This window comes from Saccostrea cucullata, unplaced genomic scaffold, assembly GCF_032062105.1.
Source record: "Saccostrea cucullata isolate Sc308-1 unplaced genomic scaffold, CSIRO_AGI_Scuc_v1 ctg9488, whole genome shotgun sequence".
Lineage (NCBI taxonomy): Eukaryota > Metazoa > Mollusca > Bivalvia > Ostreida > Ostreidae > Saccostrea > Saccostrea cuccullata.
In genome coordinates this window covers 1-23,505 of record NW_026925351.1, presented here as the reverse complement: position 1 = coordinate 23,505, position 23,505 = coordinate 1, and the positions used below count along the sequence as shown (strand labels likewise).

General features: G+C 33.1%; 1 protein-coding gene and 1 long non-coding RNA gene across 2 annotated transcripts; both read left to right on the top strand.

Moving 5' to 3' along the window:
• The first annotated feature begins 18,449 nt into the window (after window positions 1-18,449).
• Window positions 18,450-20,825, top strand: LOC134268664 (uncharacterized). The gene is made up of 2 exons (XR_009992414.1): window positions 18,450-20,474; window positions 20,513-20,825. It is a non-coding gene; the product is annotated as an uncharacterized LOC134268664 (long non-coding RNA).
• A 1,089-nt stretch (window positions 20,826-21,914) lies between these two features.
• LOC134268663 (C-type lectin domain family 2 member L-like) lies at window positions 21,915-22,890 on the top strand (the record flags this gene model as incomplete). Its single annotated transcript, XM_062750913.1, has 3 exons — window positions 21,915-21,974; window positions 22,174-22,283; window positions 22,794-22,890. Coding segments are annotated over exons 1-3 (247 nt in total), but the record flags the coding sequence as incomplete, so codon positions are not given.
• Between the last annotated feature and the right edge of the window lie 615 nt (window positions 22,891-23,505).

Below are 23,505 nucleotides of genomic sequence, written 5' to 3'. Positions count from 1 at the left end.
TTTCGAGATATCAAGTAAAAACTTTTGGCCCCTCCAGATCCCTTATTTTAGGGGTCAGCCCTTTTTTCGAGATATCATTTGAAAGATCTCAGAATTCTTCACAATTTTTGTTCCATATGTTTTAACAAAATATTTACAAGTAAAACGATATAATAGAAAAAGTGTTAGAAATTTTGAAACGCTCAATATGACTTTTTTCAGACCATACCGAGTGTTAACGTGCAGTACTTCCGGTGAAAGTTAACAACACAATGCAAATCTACATTTGTTGCTCTATCTTCCAGTAAAGGTTTCATCTTCCTGTGATGAGCGGTTTTTAAGAAGAGCGACGGACAAAATGACCCTTAAAAATCACAAAATTGCGAAAATCTTCGAACCGGAAGTGACGTCATCAAAATGAAAAAAAATGCATCAAGATTTTTTTATGTTCTATCACACCTGAAAGTTTCATAAAAATATAACCAGCTGTTTTTGAGAAATCGCGTGCACAAAATCGGTAAGAAAAAAAATAATAAGAAAAACAGTGGAAAAGAAACAAACGAATAACAAGAAGGTCTTCCGCTGAAGACGGAAGACCTTAACTAGATGAAACTCGTTGCGAGCAACGAGAGGTCTTCCGTCCGATTCCGGAAAGAAAACGTAAAATCGAGCTGAAAAGTAAAAAAAAAAAAGAATTGCACACAAGGGGGATTGAACCAAAGTCGCCACATGAAATTTCAACGCACTAAATATTACGCTATCGGGACCTCTACTCTAAATCTACTTGTATATATCAACGAAACAGTGCTTCTCTCTTAAAATTATGAAAGGCGGGTCACTACTCAAATTTTAGCGCCAAACGCCACGAGTTAATCTTCGCCCCTTTTCTTTGGAATGTTCTATTAAATAGGTGTGATAGCTTCAATGAAATAAAGAAAAAAAAAGAACGTTCTTATAGCCTAAGATTCGAAGTTTAGAAAGTATGTTTAACACATTTTTCAATTTCCATATTGTATATATGCATGTAACACTAAAGCGGTGAAACGGATATGAATTTTTTTTTCAATTTCCTGTTTATCCTCAAAGTAAACTATCCCGAATAGTTAATCGAAAAAGGTTGAAAAGTTTCGCCGGAAAGCATGGCTCGCCCTACGACGGTCAGGAATCCGATATCATTTATGCTCAATAACTTGAATCAGGTCTTTGAGACAAGAATGCTAAAATAAACTCCATGAAGCGATCTTTAAAAAAATCGTTTTCTTAATTTTGTCTAATTTGTTAGTTTAATATGACACAAGTGTGCATAGGAAAAACAGTGGTTAATATTTATACTACAAAATTAATTGATATTCTTTTTTGAGAAAGTATTACTTATAAGTATGATTTAAGATCTGTTTTTCGGCGATGCACAAGAGATATTAGGTATCGAATTTCATTGCACATTTAGTCTTTTCTTTTTCTACTTTGAAAACCAGCCAAAACCAATTATAGAAGACGTTAGTTTGACACAGAACTGCAACGTTAATACGACGTGATAATCCAAGTATTCATTTGCATTTCATTTATTCTTATGTTACTTTCGTTCAAACAAACGCTCTGCTGCCTCCGTAAACACCTATTGCGAAATGTCGGCGTTGACAGAGACAGCCGCCATTTTGGACCCGCTTCAGATTTTTGAATGCTAATATCTAGAGTTTAGATTTATCAATATTCAAACAAATTATATAGTAAGCATTATTAGAAGGGTTTCTTTTAACATACCGAAAATAAATGAAAAATACTGAAAAACAAAAAAGTTAGAAAATACGATTATTTTTAATTTGCATCTCGTAACGACCGGAAGTACTGACGACGCACGAAAAGGTGATTCTGCAAACCAGAAAGTCATGATCTATCATCTCCAATAAGTCTCCATATCATATACCTAGCCATTTTCGAAAAAAAGGGGCGACAAAATCGCATTTTAAAATCAGAAAACTGTCCATAACTTGGCACCAGAAGAGAATTTTCCAAATTTCTCTTCGGATGTAACAACTTCATATAATGACACATATTTGGTGAAAGTTTCATGAAAAACCGCTGAATAGTTTTCGAGAAATCGCCTGCACAAAATTTTGTCAAAAAAAATAATAATAATAATAATAATAATAAGAACTAGAACGATCTCGTTGCGAGCAACGAGAGGTCTTCCGTCCCATTCTGAAATAAAATGCAAAAAATCTAGCAGAAAAAGCGATAAAAAAAATCGGACATTCGGGGGAGCGAACCCGGGTCGCTCGCGTGACAATCCAACGCGTTAACCATTCGGCCATTGAAAACACCGCTTCAAATTTTTAAATGCAAATATCTCGAGATTGGCTTTTTCGAGTCTAAAACAAATTACATATAACGCATTCGCAAATGAGTCTCTATTTGAATTATTAAAATCACAAAAAAATATTGAATAACAAAAAAGTTTGAAAATTGCATTTTTAAAATACCCTTCCGGTACAAACCGGAAGTACTGACGACGCACAAAAAGACGATTCTGCAAACCACAAAGTCATGATCTATCATCTCCAATTAGTCTCCAGTTCATATACTCAGCCATTTTCGATAAAAAGGGGCGACAAAATTGCATTTTAAAATCAGGAAATTGGCCATAACTTGGAACCGGAATCATATTTTCCAAATTTTCCTTCAAAAGTAACAACTTCATATTATAACACATATTCTGTGACAGTTTCGTTGAAAACCGCTGAATAGTTCTCGAGAAATCGCCTGCACAAAATTTTGTCAAAAAAAAGAATAATAATAATAAGAATAATAATAATAAGAAACAATAGAATCACTATAAGGTCTTCCGTGAAGACGGAAGACCTTAACTAGATACGATCTCGTTGCGAGCAACGAGAGGTCTTCCGTCCGTTTTAGGAAAAGAAACCCACGTAAAATCGAGCTGAAAAGAGATTCAAAATTTTGGTCACAAGGAGGATTGAACCCATGTCGCCAACGCGAATGCGCATTTTTTTTTTACTTTTATATCCCCAACACGCTAACCATTAAGCTATTGGGAATACTGCTCTAAATATACTTGTGTATACCACGGTACTTTTGCAACAGTTCACCTGTCTAAGAATTATAAAAAGCATTCATAATTTCGCGCCAAACGCCACGAGTAAATATTTGCGCCTTTTCTTTGGACTGATCTATTAGATAGGTATGAGGGCATCAATTAAATTTTAAAAATAAAACATTCTTAACGCCTTTATTTTATTTTGACGTTAAGAAAGTATATGTAACACATTATACACATTACATATCGTATCTAGCCCAGTTACACTAAAGCAGTGAAACGGAAATTAAGTTTTAAGATTGACACTCAATTGCAACGTACTACTGTAACGTGTCGGATCTGAGCGGTCAGTAGGTCCGTGCTCGGATTACCGAGTTTTTCTGGGGATATGATTGAATGCAATATATACAGATAATAATATGACACCTGCCTGGTGTCTTTAAATCAAATGACCTAAGTGCTTTGTATAATTATATATCTTCAGTTAATACCGGCACCTGCCTGGTGCCATCTGATAATTGCCTCACTATACTCGTACAACTGACTATATAAGTCAACATCATTCTATCTGCCTGGTGCCCCTTGATTTAGCCTTTAACATCTGCCTGGTGTATAACTGCTTATCAAGTTGCCTATATAACTTTAACCAAGTGGCTACAATATACTTACACAGTATGATTTAACTTTGTAAGAGCTTCTCTGTCCTAATGACAAACCTATAGCTAATGCCACACAGCTACATTTTAACTAGTCACTGACTACGGCAACTTTGCACAATCCTATTTGATCGATAAACCAATTGGTTTCTGTACCAAAGTGAAGACACAAGCCAGTTGGCAGTACTGCCTCCTTGTACCTCAACTTAATCAATGATCACAAGTTATCAGATATCATATTGATAAAATAAAACAGACTGTCTTTCTTTTGGCAACACTATTATTATTTTCTAACAGAACATCATTTATCAATAATACTTGTATAATTCTTTAGTCAATTGACCAATTAATTACAATATTTACATTGATTATCTATTATAATATAAACAAGTAACGGGAGGTAACTCCTCCAACCATTTCACTACTACGTGAGAGTCGAAGTAGTTTTTTACATTTCATGTATCCTTATGTCAGAATGGTTTAATCAAACGCTCAGCTGCCTCCATAAACCCCTACTCGCGAAATGGCGGATTTGACAGAGACAGCCGCCATTTTGGACCCGCTTCAGATTTTTGAATGCAAATATCTAGACTTTAGATTAATCAACATTCAAACAAATTAAATAGTAAGCATTATAAGGAGGGCTTCTATTACCATACCAAATAAAAATGAAAAATACTGAAAAACAAAAAAGTTAGAAAATACGATTTTTTTAAGTTTGCAATTCGTAACGACCGGAAGTACTGACGACTCACGAAAAGGTGATTCTGCAACCCACAAAGTCATGATCTATCATCTCCAAGAAGTCTCCAGTTCATATCCTTAGCCATTTTCGATAAAAGTGCGCGACAAAATCGCATTTTAAAATCAGGAAATTGTCCATAACTTGGCACCAGAAGCGAATTTTCTAAATTACTCTTCGGATGTAACAACTTCATATAATGACGCATATTTTGTGAAAGTTTCATGAAAAACCACTGAATAGTTTTCGAGAAATCGCCTGCACAAAATTTTGTCAAAAAAAATAATAATAATAAGAATAATAAGAAACAGTAGAATCACTATAAGGTCTTCCGTGAAGACGGAAGACCTTAATAATAATAAGAAACAATAGAATCACTATAAGGTCTTCCGTGAAGACGGAAGACCTTAATAATAACTAGTGCTAATTGTAACGGGAACCGTTACAGATGTTCCCCAAACGCTCCCCAACTCCCTTTTGGTGCCATATTCCCTGTAAGCCTTATTAAATAAGACAGCATCTGTACACTTTTTGTCTTTAACAACGTTTTCCCAAAAGGATACCAATTATATTCAAATTTTAACATTTCACGCGTGCCCATGTGAATGCACGTGCATAATGATCATATAATCTTGTCTACACTTTCTATATATTTAAATATACTTTTTATTAAAGCATTTAGTCCAAAAGTATTAAAAATCACTCATTCAAGTGTATTTTTAATTTCACTCGTTCCAAATGCACGCACGTGCGTGCACGTGCATGATGACCATACCTTCTTGTTAGAGGCCCTTATATCTATCTATGTTCTAAATCCCATCCTGTTTGGTTGAAAACCAAAGGAATTATAGCCATTTCAAGTTTCAGCCAATCAGATTGCAGCACACGTGCATCCACGTGATTTCAAGAATTTTTTTCTAAATCATATTGTAGAATATCCTAATGCATGACTATGTTTTAAATTTCAAAGCATTTCATCAAAAATCAAAGGAGATATAGCCATTTAAAGTTTCAGCCAATCAGATTGCAGCACACGTGCATGCGCGTGATTTCTTGAAATTTTTTGTATATCAAATTGCAGGATGTCCTAATGCATGACTATGTTTTAAATTTCAAAGCATTTCGTCAAAAAACAAAGGAGATATAGCCATTTAAAGTTTCAGCCAATCAGATTGCAGCGCACGTGCATGCGCGTGATTTCATGAAATTTTTCCATATTATATTGTAGGATATCCTAATTCATGGCAATTTTAAAAATTTCAAAGCATTTCGTCGGAAAACAAAAGAGATATTGAGATTTTTGTTTCAGCCAATCAGAGCAAGGCGCACGTGCATGCGCGTGAGTTCGTGCTAATTTGACAGTGTCATATTATTAACACTATTAATATATCCTTATGTAATGAGTTTCAAAGCATTTCATCAAAAAATGTAAAAGTTATAGCTATATTAAGTATATCAGTCAATTCACTCATTTCACGCGCACGCACGTGCAGGCGCATGCGCGCAAAATGACCTTCGTTCCGCACACCTACACTACACACCTATTAACCCTAAAAAGGTTTTAGCTCAGTTGGGTGAACAGTTTCTGAGAACACTCGCGGACAAAAAAGTACCGGAGAACAAATAAGAAAAAAAATAATAATAATAAGAAACAGAGTAAAAACAATATGTTCCCAAACTCCGTTTGGGGAACATAATAATAAGAAACAGAGTAAAAACAATATGTTCCCCAACTTCGTTTGGGGAACATAATTAGACCTTTCATCTCGCTCTTTGTAAATTGCTTTGTCGCTCGTGAAAGGATCTAACGCAAGCCGGTTCAGGTCACGTTCTGGTGACCTTTGGACCAACCAATCAGCTTATCGGCTGTGACAATCTAATTAAAATTAGACCTTTCATCTCGCTCTTTGTAAATTGATTTGTCGCTGCGACAAATCAATTTACAAAGAGCGAAATGAAAGGTCTAATTATGTTCCCCAAACGAAGTTGGGGAACATATTGTTTTTACTCTGTTTCTTATTATTAAGTCTTCCGTTCACAACGGAAGACTTATAGTGATTGTATTGTTTCTTTGTTTATTATTATTATTATTATTATTATTATTCCTCCCAAATTTTGTGAGCGCGATTACTCAGAGAAGGCTGGATAGATTTTCACTATTTTTTTTATGTGAGTAGGTTGATATATGAAGTTTATATAAAATTCCGTTTTTTGAAAAATTCACTTCCGGTCCGAAGTTATGGCCGATTTTCGAATTTTAAAATGGACTTTTGTCCGGCAGTTTTCTCGGAAACGGTTTGAGGTAAAGATATGAAATTTACAGGAGTATTAGATCATGATATTCTATTTGTTTTGAAGTTGTTTTCGTGTGTTTCCAGTACTTCCTGTCCGAACCGGAAGTGAATTTGTTTTTGGTCAATTTTTGATTTTTTTGTCTTTAGATATTTTTTAAAGATATTTTTATGTAAAACAGACATTTTTCTACAAATACTAAATATATAATTTGTTTTTAAATCAGATTCCGCATTTTGTATATTTTCGGTACCGAAAATTTCTCTATTTACGTAGTATGTATACGATGGGCAAAGAAAGATAACTCTGACCTGTGAATGAGAGTAGAACTTTCGAGATAAAGGCGGAAATAGTATTGCTGACGTTAGAGACATATATACGCTCTCCAGATCAACATATTTACACATTCAATATTCTCTCTTTTGCATGTTACTTAATTCACTATTTGCATATTAGTTTAAATTTGTAGTGTTAGTCTGTATATTGAAAGTTTTTTGATTTACAAATTTATATCTAAAAAAAATATCCGTTCTGTGTCAACTAAGCACTTTGAAGAAAATAATATTGTAAGCAGTAAAAATTACAGCGATGTATATACAAATTATTCTACAAAAATACTAAACATATTATTTATTCAATCGGATTCTGTATTTTGGAGATTTAAGGTTCCGTCAATAAATTCATTTTCTCTATTTACGTAGTGACAATGAGCAAAGATAGATAACTTGTAAGTGGGAATAGAACTTTCGAGATAAAGGCGGAGGTAGTATCCATGACGTCGCAGACGTCTATATCCACACTTTTCACATAAAAAAAATTAGATTTTGAGTTTCCATATCCACTTCTGCATGAAAGATTACGTTGGTTACTGCTTTCAGTATTTGCATAAGTTAAAGTTGTCAGCGTAGTGTAAATCTGTTATGTCTGAACGTTGTGATTATATAAAAAAAATATTCTTAATTCATTCTCTAATTTGAATGCGAAATTATCCCGGAATCCGAGTTTTATTTTCGATTCTAAAATATTATATGTACTCAAAAGGGAACTGAGAGATAGAAGAGTAGGTGTAAAGCCTTTAGAAATAAATTGATATCTGCAACTTAAAAGAAAGAAAATCAATCTATAGATTGGATTTGGTTTTAACACGTATATTTCATTGATTAAACGTCTTATAGTGTTATTTATTACACATGATCTATACTTTTATATACCCGAGAAGTTCTTAAAGATGAGAAAAGGCGATTCTTGGATTTTTCTGAAATACTAGTACTCAAAGGGTTAACATTATGTGAAAGTTACGCGTTTCTGTGTGAAATAATGCTACGCTAAAAACATGATACAAAAACATCTGCAAAGGTCTGTTGATATGTAAGATAAAGTATACGAATGTACACAATTTTATGCCATGCTATATAATTATATGTATGTACATGCAACCTTTAGTATTTTCCTTTTAATTCATAAAACATAAAATTACAGAGTATGTAATTCTAATAAAGCCCCCCCTTCTTGATTTTATTCGGAAACATTATTGCAACTATAAGCCTTTGAATTATAAATTCGTTATACAATTAAATCTGGAACATTTGGTTATAATTACCATTAACATGTATACAGAATTCATATTCTATAATAGTAGATTTTTCATTACGCAAGATACTGAAATTTACGTCTGAGAGAGAGAGAGAGAGAGAGAGAGAGAGAGAGAGAGAGAGAGAGAGAGAGAGAGAGAGATTCCCTTTTAATCCTGATTATCCTATCCATTTACATTGACAAAAAATCAGTTCTATATCAGTTGTACCCATTCTTTATTAAATATTTTCTGATTTCATAGTCCGTCATAGTCACTCTCTGTATATTTTTTCTGCTTAAGAAGTATTACACTAAGTGCACATCTATTGACCTGTCAATCAAAATCACCGGATGCTGTATGCATTGCAATAAAGTTGTTCGAAATGATTTTTATTAAGTATGATCTTTAAGAAAATCTGATGCAACAAATGTGAGAAATGAAAAATAAAATAAAAACATGGCTAGAGCATCATATATCTGTATTATGGACTTCAGTTGTGGGACATGGAGACCGGTCCGTCAGATGAGATCGTCTAAATCGAGGTCCCTTGCGTCAGATGGTACTGACTCAAAAAGATTCCTCAATGCTCAATGGCGATTAGAGCCAAATTATAGGACAACATTTTGCAGTCTCCACCGGAGAGTGGAGGCTTCTCCATGTGAAAATTTCTCGAGAGGGACATTAAACAACATATAATCAATTAATCGATTGCTGAATAATTCCTGTAGTTGAATAATCTTTCTGCTGACAAATCTCGATAGTATTACTGTAAAAATGAACGACTTTACTTTTAATGTGGTACTAACTTAGTTCATGACATTTTTATAACACCATCACAATTGTGCCAGGACATAAACACAGTGAAGTTTATGAGAGTACGGTGTTCGTTCGTCCGTTGGTTTGTCTATGATACACGTGTAGCTCTTATGAGTGCCAAAATGTATAAGAACAAGATTGGTCATGAAAATCAAAGTACCTTAAGTACTGAAAGACTTTTTTGCAGATTTTTTCTTTCAGAGTACATATGATATCTATGTTTTTTGCAGAGAAAAAAGCAAATTCTTACAGATTTAGAAGAACGGAAGACTTATTTGTTGCCATGGCAACAAGATTCTAGTTATTATTCTTTTTTCTTCTTATTTCTTCTCCGGTACTTTTTTGTCCGGAAGTGTTCTCAGAAACTGTTCACCAAACTAAGTTAAAACCTTTTTAGGGTTAGTAGGCATGTTGTGTACATGTGCTGAACGAAGGTCATTTTGCGCGCATTCGCATGCACGTGCGGGCGCGTGCAATCAGTAAAATGACTGATATATTTAATATGGTTGTAACTTTTATATTTTTTGATAAAATGTTTTGAAACTCATTATATAAAGATATATAAGATGTGTAGATAAGATGACATGGTCAAATTTGCATGAACTCACGCGCATGCACGTGCGCTTTGCTCTGATTGGCTGAAACAGAAATCTTAATATCTTTTTTGTTTTGTGATGAAATGCTTTGAAATTTATAACATGCACGTGTGCTTTGCTCTGATTGGCTGAAACAAAAATCTCAACATCTTTTCTGTTTTTTTACAAAATGCTTTGAAATTTAAAACATAGGCATACTTTAAGATGTCCTACAATATGATATATAATAATTGTCATGAAAATACGCGCATGCACGTGCGCTGCAATCTGATTGGCTTAAGCTTTAAATGGCTATAACTCGCTTGTTTTTCAACCAAACAGGATGGGATTAAGAACATAGACAGACATAATGGACACCTACAAGAAGGTATGGTCATCATGCACGTGCGTGCACGTGCAAGTGAGTAAAATAGTGTAGACAAGATGATATCATCATTACGCTCATGCAATCACATGCGCACGCCTGCATTGCTTGGTATACTTTTGGGAAAACGTTGTTTACGTCTTAAATGCATAGATTTTGCCTTCTTTAATGAAACTTACAGGGAATATGGCACGAGAAGGGAGTTGGGGAGCGTTTGGGGAACATCTGTAACGGTTCCCGTTACAATTAGCACTAGTTTTAGTTAGAATGAGTATTTCGTTATTTTGAATGTCTATCCCGTTATTATTACGTACCATCTCTTTATTATCACGTACCATCTCCCTTTTACGACTATTTATCTCGTTATTACGAATAACTATCTCGTTATTTCGACTAAGTATCTCATTATAACGATCTACTATCTCAAACATACGACTAAATATCTCATTGTAACGACTAAGTGTCTCGTTACAGCGACTTATAGTAACTACTAGTATCTCGTTATTACGACTTATGGTCTAGAATGAACGACCTATTTTATTGTATTTTTGACTTAGTTTCCCGTTAGTACGACTTACGATACTGTAAACTAACTTTTCTTCGCGTGCGAGAATTTTTTGCGAGGTTCGCGAGAGCATCGTCATCGCGAATATTTCTCACCGCGAACCGTCCTTTAAAGTTTATCAGCCTCATAAAACAGATCCAAAATGGGCTTGATTGCGAAAATTAATCGTCGCGAACTAGTTTATTACCGGTAAATTGCGAAATAAAGTCGTCGCGAATAAAAGTTGGTTTACAGTATATATATTTAAGTTTATTCAAACCAGTATTAAGTGTATTATACAACGTTAGCCTGTAATACAAGGACATTGTTCCGAGGAAGCATTGTACAAATTACTGTTTAAAACAAATTTAATTGTAAAGGTTTAGGATTTGTGGGGGTTTCGGGTTTTCAGTTTGAATGGATCAATAGAAATTATTGGTTACTTAAAAAAAATTATGCTATATATATTGAGAATAAATGTTAAAAAATTATGAGGATGCAGTATTTTGCTTTTTAATCTCTGACCGTCTCCAAAGCACAGTTCACTCGACATTTAAAAATTTTTTCGATAATACACTGTACCTTGCATTGCAAGGTACAGTGTAAAACATTTTTCTAAAGAATAAATTATAGAAAACAAAATTAGCATTTGTTTATATTTTTCTCTCACTGCAAATGTACGTCATTTCTAAATAAGAATATGGCGATATGTCTTCAGTGTTTATTATTTTTTTGCAATTTCATTACGGTTATTGAGGACACGATCTCGAGCTCAAAAAATACATCTGCAATTGAATCAGAATAGGAATCAAAATGATTATCGATTATTGATAACACCTTGGCAAAATATCATAATGTCAAAGATATTTCTTCATGAAAATTTCTGTAGGATTTTAAAAAGAAATCCTGGCCCCGGGATCATGAAACATCTTAAACTTAAGTCAAAATCTTTATTTTATTATAAAATGTTGTAAAGGTCAAGAAGACCAAAATCAAAATATTTTTCAATATTGCTTCTCAAAGAGTTGATATCTGCAAATTTCTAATTAAATTCCTGAATTAATGAATATTTTATTGGTGATTGAAAATTTGATTTAAGTCTAAGTTTGTTTCATGATCCTCGGCCCTGAGTTTACGTCTACAATAACAATAAGATCCGTCAATAGCAAGAATTATGAAGTACTTAATATGATAAGAAGAATAGGTAAGGGGTAAGTTTATAAAATAAATTTCCTAGCAGAAATTTATTCATTTGAAGCAGAATTTGTCCAAAATCTTATACCTGTAAAGAAGAACAATTGCTATGCCTTTCAACTCGACACTTAGATATATACGAGGGTTGATCCAAAAGTTCGTGGAATTTCTTTCTAAAATTTTATCTAGATTTGATGAAAGCAAAGAACAGGCATATTCATAATATAGAGTCATAATGTTACAATATTGGAAAATTTCATCAGTTTCCAATTACCTATACGGACACAGGAGCGTTCTGAAAATAGATAGTTGCGAAACCCGGGGGAGACTTTGACGTTACGTCAAGTTAGATATGTCACGTCACGTTATAGAGCATCTCACCCCAATGTCGAATTCTAACAAGTAATTCTACAAAATGCTGGCCTTTCTCCATTTCTTTTCTCAAGAAAAGCCTGGATGCCCTCTTGCACCAACTTACTTCATTTTTCATTAATATTTCAAAATACTACCCATCTAACCATATGATGTTCCAATTTCAGAAGCAATGTCAAGAACAGTACAGCGGCCGACAACGTCCATTAACGCTTGAAATTTGTCTAGGGGGATACACACTTAAAACAGAGCTCCCAAAAAGCGACCACACCTTTAATCAATGTCCATGGAAGTTCTATTTCTCTTAAATTTCTTATGCCACTGGAAAATCAGTAATTAAATGCATTTCCCCAAGCCTTTGTCAATAACATACGCGTTCAAGATAGAGCCATCCCAGGATTTTCACAAAACTTAATGACTTGACTGAAATTTGACGTATTACATTTTTAAGATGAACAATAAATCATCAACTTATAAACAAAATATCCAGTAAAATCAGTAAAACTTTCACACAGAGGTTGATAAAAGATCAGGCAATTGTAATAAAGACATAATTTTTGTTTTATATACCACATTGGGCAGTTTAATTCTCATTTCACGTATTTAGAATGAAAATGATAATGAACACGTTAATGTCTCCCCCGCATTTCCAAACAACCGTTTCTGTGGCAACTGCCATAGAGTTACTATCAAAGATATTCAAAATGGTTTTTAATCAAAAATATTCCTCAAGTGTCTATATTTTTATTTGTAATTTTCAACGAATCCCACTTTAAAATAATTAAAATATGAAGAAATTCCATGAACTTTTGGATCAACCCTCGTAGATTACGTATCGTCAATTAACAATAGTAACTTCCATTCTTATGTCTAAACGATATATCCTGGTGAGCTTGAGATAAAAGATACCACAGAGCCTGACACATCTGTTTCATATTTGGATATTTTTCCTGAAAAAGAAGTTAATGGCATTAGTACAAATAAGCTCTATGATAAACGTAATGACTTTAACTTTACAATCGTCAACTTCCCTTACTTATGCAGCAATATACTTTCATTACCTGCATACATAGTTTAAATATCTCAGATGATTCGATAAGTATGAGCATGCTTTACGTATACAAAATTTCTAAAAAGAAGTAAATTATTGACATAGAAGTTTATGAAACAGGATTATCAACAGTCTTGATCCATACAATGACACTGTCAGCAAATACAATTCATCATTGAGTAAAGTGCTGACTGACGTTTTTCATACTAATTGTTAGTGCATAATTTATACACCGAATTGACGACACTGCAGGTGTGACCGGTCAGCATGGGATGCTCACTCCTCCACGGCAACTGATCGCACCTTTGATGTTTTGGAGGTCTGTGTTTGCTCTTCTCCTACTTTGTATAGTTTTATTGAGTTTTGATCTTGAATACCGTTCGTTATCTCCATAGTTCATACCTGTTAATGTCCTACCTTTACCTTTACACTTCTGACTCCAACAGAAGGTTTCCTTTAAGCCTTAGGAAGTTTGGGGCATAAAAATTCATTGCAAATGAGTAGACTTCTTCTTGAGATATCCTGTGGGAATAGTGTTTAAAACAGAAAGCTAGACAGCTAAACAAACAGAAGAACAGACAATCGGGAAAACAAAATTTTCATTTTTTAATTTTTTTTATTAGTTGTTCCCCGCTGAAAATGGGGGAAATTAATTTCCGTCAGCCTGTACGTCTGTCCGTCCATCTGTAGTTCTGTCTGTCTGTAACGCTTTCGTTTCCACGCGATATCTCGAGAACCCTTTGAGCTTTTGCGTTGAAATTTTATACAGTAACTCCCTATAACCTTATTGATTTTGAGGTCAAAAGATCAAAGGTCAAGGTCATAAATTAAATGATTTGGTCTATTTTTAACACGTTTGTTTCCGCGCGATATCTTGAGAAACCTTTCAGCTTTTGCAATGATATTCTATACCACACCTCCCTATGGCTTTAAGAAGACCCCTTTTTAAGATAAAAAAGTTTAAGGTCAAGGTCGTTAATTCATACATTTTGTGTGTGTAAAACTCTCATTTCCGGGTGATATCTCAGAAAGCTTTTTTGAGTTTTTGCAATTTGATTTATACCATTATTCCCTTTGTCCCTTCTATCCTTCTGTCCGTCACTCCGTTCGGCTGTATTTCTGTCTGTCTGTAACACTTTCGTTTCCAAGCGACATCTCTAGAAACCTTTAAACCTTTGCAATTAAATTCTTGATGACAACTTCCACATATATTCTCTGAAATAGATTATTTTTCATTAATTTCAATGAGAATGGGTAACAATAAAGCTGGCCCTGCGCATGCTTTTATTACGCCTTTGGAGATTTATGAGGTGATTATTGATATTTCATCCTTTTATTCATTCTGTTTTTAAGAACTCTAGTCAACATCCCTCCAAGCCTTGTCGTTAACTTAATGATACATTTGTTAAATGTTTATGTACATAAAGATAAGACACACACACTGAAAGAAATACCTAGTTGATTTATGTAATATGTATAGTAAAGGGTTCGTCGTGATTAGTAATCATTCTGTTTACTGGCTACGACAGTGAGTAGAGTGCGTCTCGTGGAGCTGGGGTCATAAAAATATCAGATAATCCAGTGAAAGTTACACATAAATTCTAGGTTTACTAATGTTATCTAGTAAATTTACTTAGTACCTAGTAAATATACTTTGGAGTGGTTTTATGGACAGTACATATAAATTTACTAGTCTCCTTCGTGACTTTTACCAGTTTTTTTTTTCAGTGCAGATTTGATATGATTCTCGCTATCGCTTCAGTTTTTATCTTTGGTGCAGGTAATAATCCATTTTCTTGCTATTTAATCAAATGTTTACGCTGATCAAAATCTATTCGTAAACTTTGTGGTTAAGTTTTCACATTTTTTTCTTCTTCTCTAAAACCACAGATTCAATTTTAACCTAACTTATAACAAAGAACCCTTGGGTATGGGGGATTCAAGTTTATGCAAAGAAATGGCCAAACCTTTTTCAGAGGGAAGAGTGTATGAAATAGTGAAAAATAATGGCATCTTTTAAAAATCTTCTTACATACAGCCACTGGGCCAGGAAATATGAAACTCATTTGGAAGCACCATGTGGTAGTATAGAATCAAATTTGTTCAAATCATGACCCCGAGTATAGAGTGGGTCCCCAAAGGGGGACAAAGTTTAAAATCAAAAATATCTTTAAAAATCTTCTTCTCAAGAACGGCAAATCCATGATTGGTCATAGTTTTATGGAAGCATCCTAAGGTAGTGTACATACAAGTCTGTTTAAATCATGATTTCCTGGCTTAAAGTAGGGCCACAATGGGTGATCAAAGTTTTACATTGGAATAGATAGGAAAAGTCTTTAAAATTCTTCACAAGAATTACAAAGCCATGATTGGTCATAAATATATAAAGGCATCAAAAAGGTAATGTATATTGATTTTTTTTTAATTCACGACCAAGTAGGAGAATAAAGGGCACAATAAAAAGAGACATAGTTATACCAAGGAACATAAAAGATATGTCAATAAAAGAAAAAAGTACGGTTATACAAGCTTCATTGTGTCATCAAAATTTAATGCTTTCAAAAAGTTTTGAAACTGGCTTACACATTAGTAAAGAATATGATTGTTATAAATCAGAAAAAAAACATATGGCATGAAGGAGTACCATTCTGCAAAGATGACGTCATTAATAAGATGCATTTCTCTATTTTTAAGATAAGTAGTTTCAAAATTACTCATTTCAAGGGTTATTTTCCTTGAGAAAATAGTCTCCACGGCTGTTGTACACTTTATGGTGTTCAAAACTCTTTGAAAAATCACATATCTCAAAATCTTAATGAGTGATGCCTTTGGACAATATCAAGTAAAAGAAAATTTCATTAAGAATTGATGTCTTCTACAATTTATTAAGAATAAAACGTGAAAATGCGCAAGTTTATGACGTCCCAATTAACATTGAAAAGGTCATGAAAAAATAATGATTTGTATATTTGTATGATATTTATGCATGAGAAAATAATAGCATCTATTTGTGTATACAAAATAGATGCCTTTATTTTACGAGAAAAGTATATTTGAAGGGACCTATATCCTAGTTTATAGGTCCCAAGTATTTGTTATTGAACGTTGGCTTTTAAGGGTCGGGTTCGGTTGACACATCAAGTGTAGTATATAAAAGGTCGGGTTTGTTATTCACATTCCTTTCTCCTGAACCTTTCAAAGGTAAAGACCATAACAATTGCTTGCAATAAAATACATGAAATGTTGTTTTGTAACTTTAAAAAATCGTATGATTTTTCATTTATGCATTGTTCTCAACCATTTTAACGCTGTTATAAATATCGATGTGCATTAATTATGACGGATGAGATTGGATTCAAACATTTTACAAAGCAGACGACGCGCACGCGGTTATACCAAAAATCGTTTACTTGTACCTTTGTATTGTTTTACAATGATGTAATGTTGGTTATTAACATTAATAACTTTCTTTTTGTTTCATACTGCTTCGAAACCCGGCAAATGCAAACTAAAATAGGTCCTATGAAACAACAATAAGGAAACTCGGTCGGACCTTCTCGTGGACATGGACCCAAGTACAAGACTAAAAGTCAGAGAAAAGCATAGAAAATTATCTTTAAATCGTTGGGAAAACCAGACATAAGTATAAGTATCATCACAGATTCACAGTCCAGTATATCAGGTACATCAGTCACCTTTGTATTGCTTTAACAGTTGAGTGTTAATACATGTTGTCTTTTCCACTGTAGATTGACACAAAATTATAAGCAAAGTCTGTCAGCATGGCTTATAACTAATAATTGTTTAAGAAATGTTAACTTTCAAAATTAGAGGGAGAATTTTGACAACCTGTAAATTTTACAAATTAGGTTAAAAATAAAATAATTTCCCAAAATAGCTGCAGATCTACATTTTTAAAAATCATTAAATTTAACTTTGATATCTCTCAAAATAAGGAATTGCAGTTGCCTGAAATTATGGTCAAAATAACCCTATAGATTGTTTTGATATGCTCTTGTAATGTTAGGTGATGTTAGGTGCAGATAATACAGCAGCTTAATTTTTCATATGTAACATAAGAATGTTTCAGACCCATTGCACATTTTCATTAAAAACCTATTTGTGAGATTATATTCAGTTTTTCTATTATAGATGTAAACAGTTGCAACATTGTGTTTGATTGTAGAATATTAGGCATTATGTAAAGCATGGCTAAGCCGTATTAGGCTTAAGGCATTATTTAAAATATGGCTGAGAATGTGGCTAAGAACAATTAGGCATTAATGACAACTTGGCTGAAAACTACTAGGCATTACTTACAACATGGATCTATGTGGCTCAAACTATCGGGCATTATTTGCAGCATGCTCAGAACAATTAGGCATTAACTACAATATATCTGGAAACTACTAGGTACAACTAACAACATGCCACAACCTGGCTCAGAGTTATGGGGCATTATTTACAACATGGCTCAGAACAATTAAGGCATCAATTACAACATGGCTTAAAACTACCAGGCATTAAATACAACATGGATCAACCTGGCTCAGAACTATTAGGCATTACTTACAATATGGCTCAGAATTATAACACATTACTTACAACATGACTCAGAACTGTTAGGTATTTCAACATGGCTAAAAACTATTATGCATTAATGCCAAAATTTTCAGGCTGATATAGTATACATCTCAAGTTTGTGATGAATGTAAGTAAAAAGGAGCATGAAGTACATATCTTTTCCAGAGAAGAGTTTTGTTATAGTTATTTAAATGCACCCAATTTTCCTCGAGTTTAGTTCTTTGCATTCATGAAATATTACTATCTAATGTTGTGAAAGCCCCTGATATTTATAAAGCAAATGATAAGATCAGTTGCATATCATAAATTTTATAGATTTACACTGAAATTGGGCATCCTACTCATTATAGATGACTTTAAAAAGTAAAGAGATCTAAATTTGGAGCCGGGAGCAATGATCCTCTGGAAAATGCCTTTCTCAAGTGTGTATTTGTTGGAGCTTTCTTGTCATTGATTCCATTTGCTAGCTATTCAATTGGAAACAAAATGGTCATTGAAATATAGTAATACAAAGGAGAAAATGAGGAAGAAGGGGCATCTTCATTGTTAAACAACATATTGTATCAATTCATATTAATTCTTGAATGAAAAGGAAAATACAAAATACTTATTTATAACCATAGACCATCCATTGCCTAAGACTGGAATTACTAGGATAGCTTTGTTTTGATCTAAAAAAAGTGGAAATGAAAGGATGGAAATTGGGATATGTAGCCCAAGGAATGTTGAGGATGTTTTGTAATCATTTATAAATGAATATATTTTGGTTCTTAATAATTAAAGCAAAAAAGAAAATGTCAAATCTTATTTTCTTAAAGTTTTTGGGATGATCAGGAAAAGCTTTCAGTAGAGATATTGGATTTTGAAATGTTGGTAGACATGACCTTCCAGATCAGTTCAGGTTACATAAGATAAAGTGTTGGAAATACCAAGTTAGATTGTAATTACTTCTAGAATCCAGGTAAACTTGTAGGACATGCAACAGAATGTTAGTTGCAAATAAAATATATGGTCTTAATTAAACTCTGGTTATTTTTACACACAAGAAGTGACACAATTAGGCAAGTTCCTTTAATCCCTAACAATGTATCAATTATTTTTCGGAAGAGTTCTCACAGGAAGTTTATATGTTTTTGGAATTTTATACAGATTGCTCAATCTTGAATTGCATTTGGCTTCAATTTTGAGATGTTTGGGCTATTAAAGTTCCTCACAGGGTGCTTATATTTTGTAACTCTGTTCTTATTATGCAGACTTTAAAACTTAAGACTTTGCATTGTCCCTTGGGGTTGCATTTAAAATGAGTTTCACTTGGTGTATGTTTTTAATCAAAATACTATTAAGAAAGATCAAGCACATATTGATAGCAGTACATGTAATAGGTGTATTCAGGCCCATTGCACATTATATAAAATAAAATATTTCCATTTGATGTAATTAATAATTAAACATCTATACCTTAAAGAATTTTAGACTTTGCTATGCATTTGGGCTACACAGTGGAAGATTGTGGTCATATAGAGCTGTAGAGCTCAGATGCACATACATGTATCACAGGCATTAATAATATTTATTGAAAGAATATGTAAGAGGGAAGGGATTTAGTCAATTAGCACATAAATAAGATTAGTCGAGTACACGAGTACTGCAAGGATGGGTAATGAAATTGCAGCCAAAAAATCCTAGTTTGAAATTGGCATCTATTAAGTGCCAAATATCTTCATGGCAGCTTAATTGGTAAGTATGATATACAAATTGGAATACTAGGTAATGTATTTTTTTGTAGGAATATCATTAAGCAAGGCCAGTATGCTTCCAAAATGGTAGTATTGTCTTTTACAGACATTTGTAACCACCACTAAGTAGTGTTGTACCTTCTTGTAATTGAATATGACGAAGAATTTCAAATTGCTCTGCTTAAATTGTTTACAGGTAATTAGAGAGTGAATGTGTCGCTTTCGGAGATATAAAATTTGGTTTTTTTTTTTTTTTTCAAACAGCAGGACATGGCTTTCCTAGCAAATTTTAAACAGGAATTATGATGAAGGTAGTTCTCTTGAGTGAAACATTCCTATTTGGAAACTTTAATTTTGATTAACTACAACCATTTATATCTTAAATGCCTTGAATAATAGAGAAACGAAAAACAATGGTGGTAAAGAGCATTGCAAGGTTGCTCAGACATTTCAGAAGGAATTAATAGGCATGTAAGTTTCTACAAAACAGAGCTTTATTAGGCATTGAGGAATTAAGTGAGATACATCACATTTGGTAAGGATTGATTGCCTTATGTGTTGTAAAACCTTTTCTTAATTATGGGAAATTCAAAATACTTTATTCTAAGTCTGCAAAAGGCATGCACATCTACCTATCAAGATGTGTGCGAGTATCTTGCTGGGAAGGGGGGTCTTGGCAGTATTGGTCGTGGTCCAGTTGACTTGCTTTGCTTCCCCCAATGTGTGGGGTGACTGCAAGCTGTGTCAACTTGCAGCCATGTGGCGTCTGCGCACACCAAGTCAACTGATAACTGAATGTTTGTGTGAAACTTGTAATAAACTGTCACCTTGTTGAAATGCTAATGCTTGTGTAAACTAAGCTAATAAGCTTACTCTTGGTGACAGTATTATATACTTTAGAACTGTACTACATCGTACAGGTTTGAAATATGAAAAATGTTGATATTTGAAGTTTGAGATGTTATCTATGAAGTTTGAGATATTAATGATATTTGATATGCAAGATTTGATAAAATAAGTTGATATGCTTGATATTGGAATTTGAGATATGACATATTGATTGATTGATTTGATTGATTGATTGATTGATTGATTGATTTGAACAATTTGTATGTGTGCTGACCCTCCGCGGTTAACCCGGGACGGTTAGAAAAAAGAAACACACATTGTTGATCTTTGAATTTGGTGGGTTTGCCCAATTGAAATGGCATCCCACAATTTTGTATTGTGCCACGGCCAATATCCGCCACAATAAATAAGTATAAATTCTATATTTAGTTTTGTGTCAATTTTCTCTGTATAAATAACTATTTGTATGATCTTTATGCATGGAATATTAAAGATTCAGAAAACACGAGTTTTGATTTTTTTTTTACATTATGTTCATTTAAAAAAAACAAAAAAAAAAAACAAGGCAGGATCTGTATTGAACCCGTACCTTTTTCATTAATTCAAAAACAACCATAGAAAGGGTAAATTTAAATTCGTTAAAAGCCCCCGAACCACTTTTATATTTAAACTTTTCAATACTGACCTGATTTCTGGGAATGTTTTTTGGTGAGTGTTTATGTCATGCTTCTAAACACGGACCCCTGGAAATTCAAGAGGATGCAACATGTACCTGGAAGGAGTACGCCTCCCCTGGTGACCGGTTACAGCCAACGTGAGCGTTGTGTATTGATTAGGTACTTTCCGTTGTCAATTTACTATGAAAAAAACAAAGGCCTTACAACTGATATGAAACAAGCCAGCCAAAATAGGACCCAAAGAAAGGTTACATTTACTTACAAAGTCATTACAACGACCATATACGATTTACGAAATGCTAACTTTAAACGAGGCTGTTGTAATCCCTATAACATCAACCTTTTCTTCAGTAGAATACCTCGCTTTTACAATGGATAACTTTCGGAGCAAGCTCTTTAGTAGCGAATAATTGTCCATAATATCTTTGGTCAGTTAATCACCAAAAATTAAAAAAGAATTGACAGCCTCTGTGGTGTCTATCATTTCAAGTTCACTTGGATATATTCAGTCGACTAAAAAAATTCTTTTTAATTAATATTCCCAATATACCACAAAACATATTAGAAAACGTGATGTCTTTGTATACTCAGTAGCATATGAGTCTAATTTTATTTTGCATATTCTTTACATTTAATACTTATGCAAATAATTTCCAATAAATTATTTCTGTCTACCTCTTTTAGATATTTTTCGTATGAAAAGTAAGAAGTCATGTTTCTCTACTGAAGATACTCACAGCAGTATAACCTACTTTGAGGCGCCTTGTCAATGTTCCGTAGGTCGATTATCTTTGTATTGCAGTTACGAAATAGTTCCTGTAAGTTAGCGATAAAAGGATTGTTTTCAAGACGGAATGATTGCCATTTTCATAACATTAGTACTACTGAATGCAGGTAATATTTTGATGTGGTTATTTCTGGATGTTAAAAGAGGGTTGTGATTTGAGTGAGTGATTAGTATCACTTAAACTTCATTGATTTGATTGTTTTCAATTGAAATTCAAATTATTCTTTTATTTAATTCAAATTTTATTTTAAAGATCAGCATGGATTTTTTTCCATTTATTTACGTCATTTGTTCTCTGTTTATAAGTTACCTTGGTAACTGCCCAGCCTCCTTCCTGTCCCCATGGTTGGATACTCCGTGAATCTTCGTGTTATTTATTTGTTAATGATGACTCTGAAGATTGGATGGTCGCTATGGTTAGGGCACTTTTACGTTACCTCTTCATCTGCATTATAAATTTTTCAAGGTTTAAAGTTGGAAACCTTCTTTATGAATAAAATGCTTTGCAATATTAATTATATAATCTTAATATTGCATGTTGGAAAATGGCATCTTTTTAAAATTCTAAGTTTATTTTGATACATATAAATTAAATTATTTTTTATAACGCAAATATTAATGGTCTATGCTAACATTTAATTGGAAGTATGCAAACAATGCTTTTCAAGCTTAAAAACTTTTTTCATATTCATATTATCAGTTAAACCTTAATATCATTTCTGTTTTTTAATACACTCAAAGTATTTTTGCTAATAAATAAAATAGAAAAAATATTTAAAACCTCTGGATCTTTTCCCTATATTTCAATTTCAAAATTCAAATATTTGTTAGTTGAAAAAGAGTATGTTTGTTCGTAATAACAAATTCAAAACAAATCATACACACATTGCCAATTCAAAACTTAAAATATAAATTTTTCTTTTCAGTCATTTTGCAATACTCTTCAGGCAAAGTTAGTGGAAATTGAATCTGTAGCTGAGGACGAATTTATACGCATGCATTTGATAGACAACAAATTAACAGGTATAATTATACAGAGAGATGTAATAAAACAAATTAAACACCTGTATTTAAGAATGACGAAATCCATATGTTTTCGAAGGTAAAGATCTTTCTTGCATTTTTTATTTGCTCGTTTTCACTAGTTTTGTGTACACAACATTATAGGATTCTTGTTTAGACAGTTTTTGGATTGGTTAATCTGACACAGAAGCTTTGTGATATAGGATTCTTATTTAGAGAGTTTTTGGATTGGTTAATCTGACACAGAGGCTTTGTGATATAAGATTGTTTTTAAGGCAGTTTTCAGATTGGTTAATCTGACACAGAAGCTTTGTGATATAAAATTGTTATTAAGACAGTTTTTGGATTGGTTAATCTGACACAGAAGCTTTGTGATATAGGATTCTTATTTAGAGAGTTTTTGGATTGGTTAATCTGACACAGAAGCTTTGTGATATAAGATTGTTTTTAAGGCAGTTTTCAGATTGGTTAATCTGACACAGAAGCTTTGTGATATAAAATTGTTATTAAGACAGTTTTTGGATTGGTTAATCTGACACAGAAGCTTTGTGATATAAAATTGTTTTTAAGGCAGTTTTCAGATTGGTTAATCTGACACAGAAGCTTTGTGATATA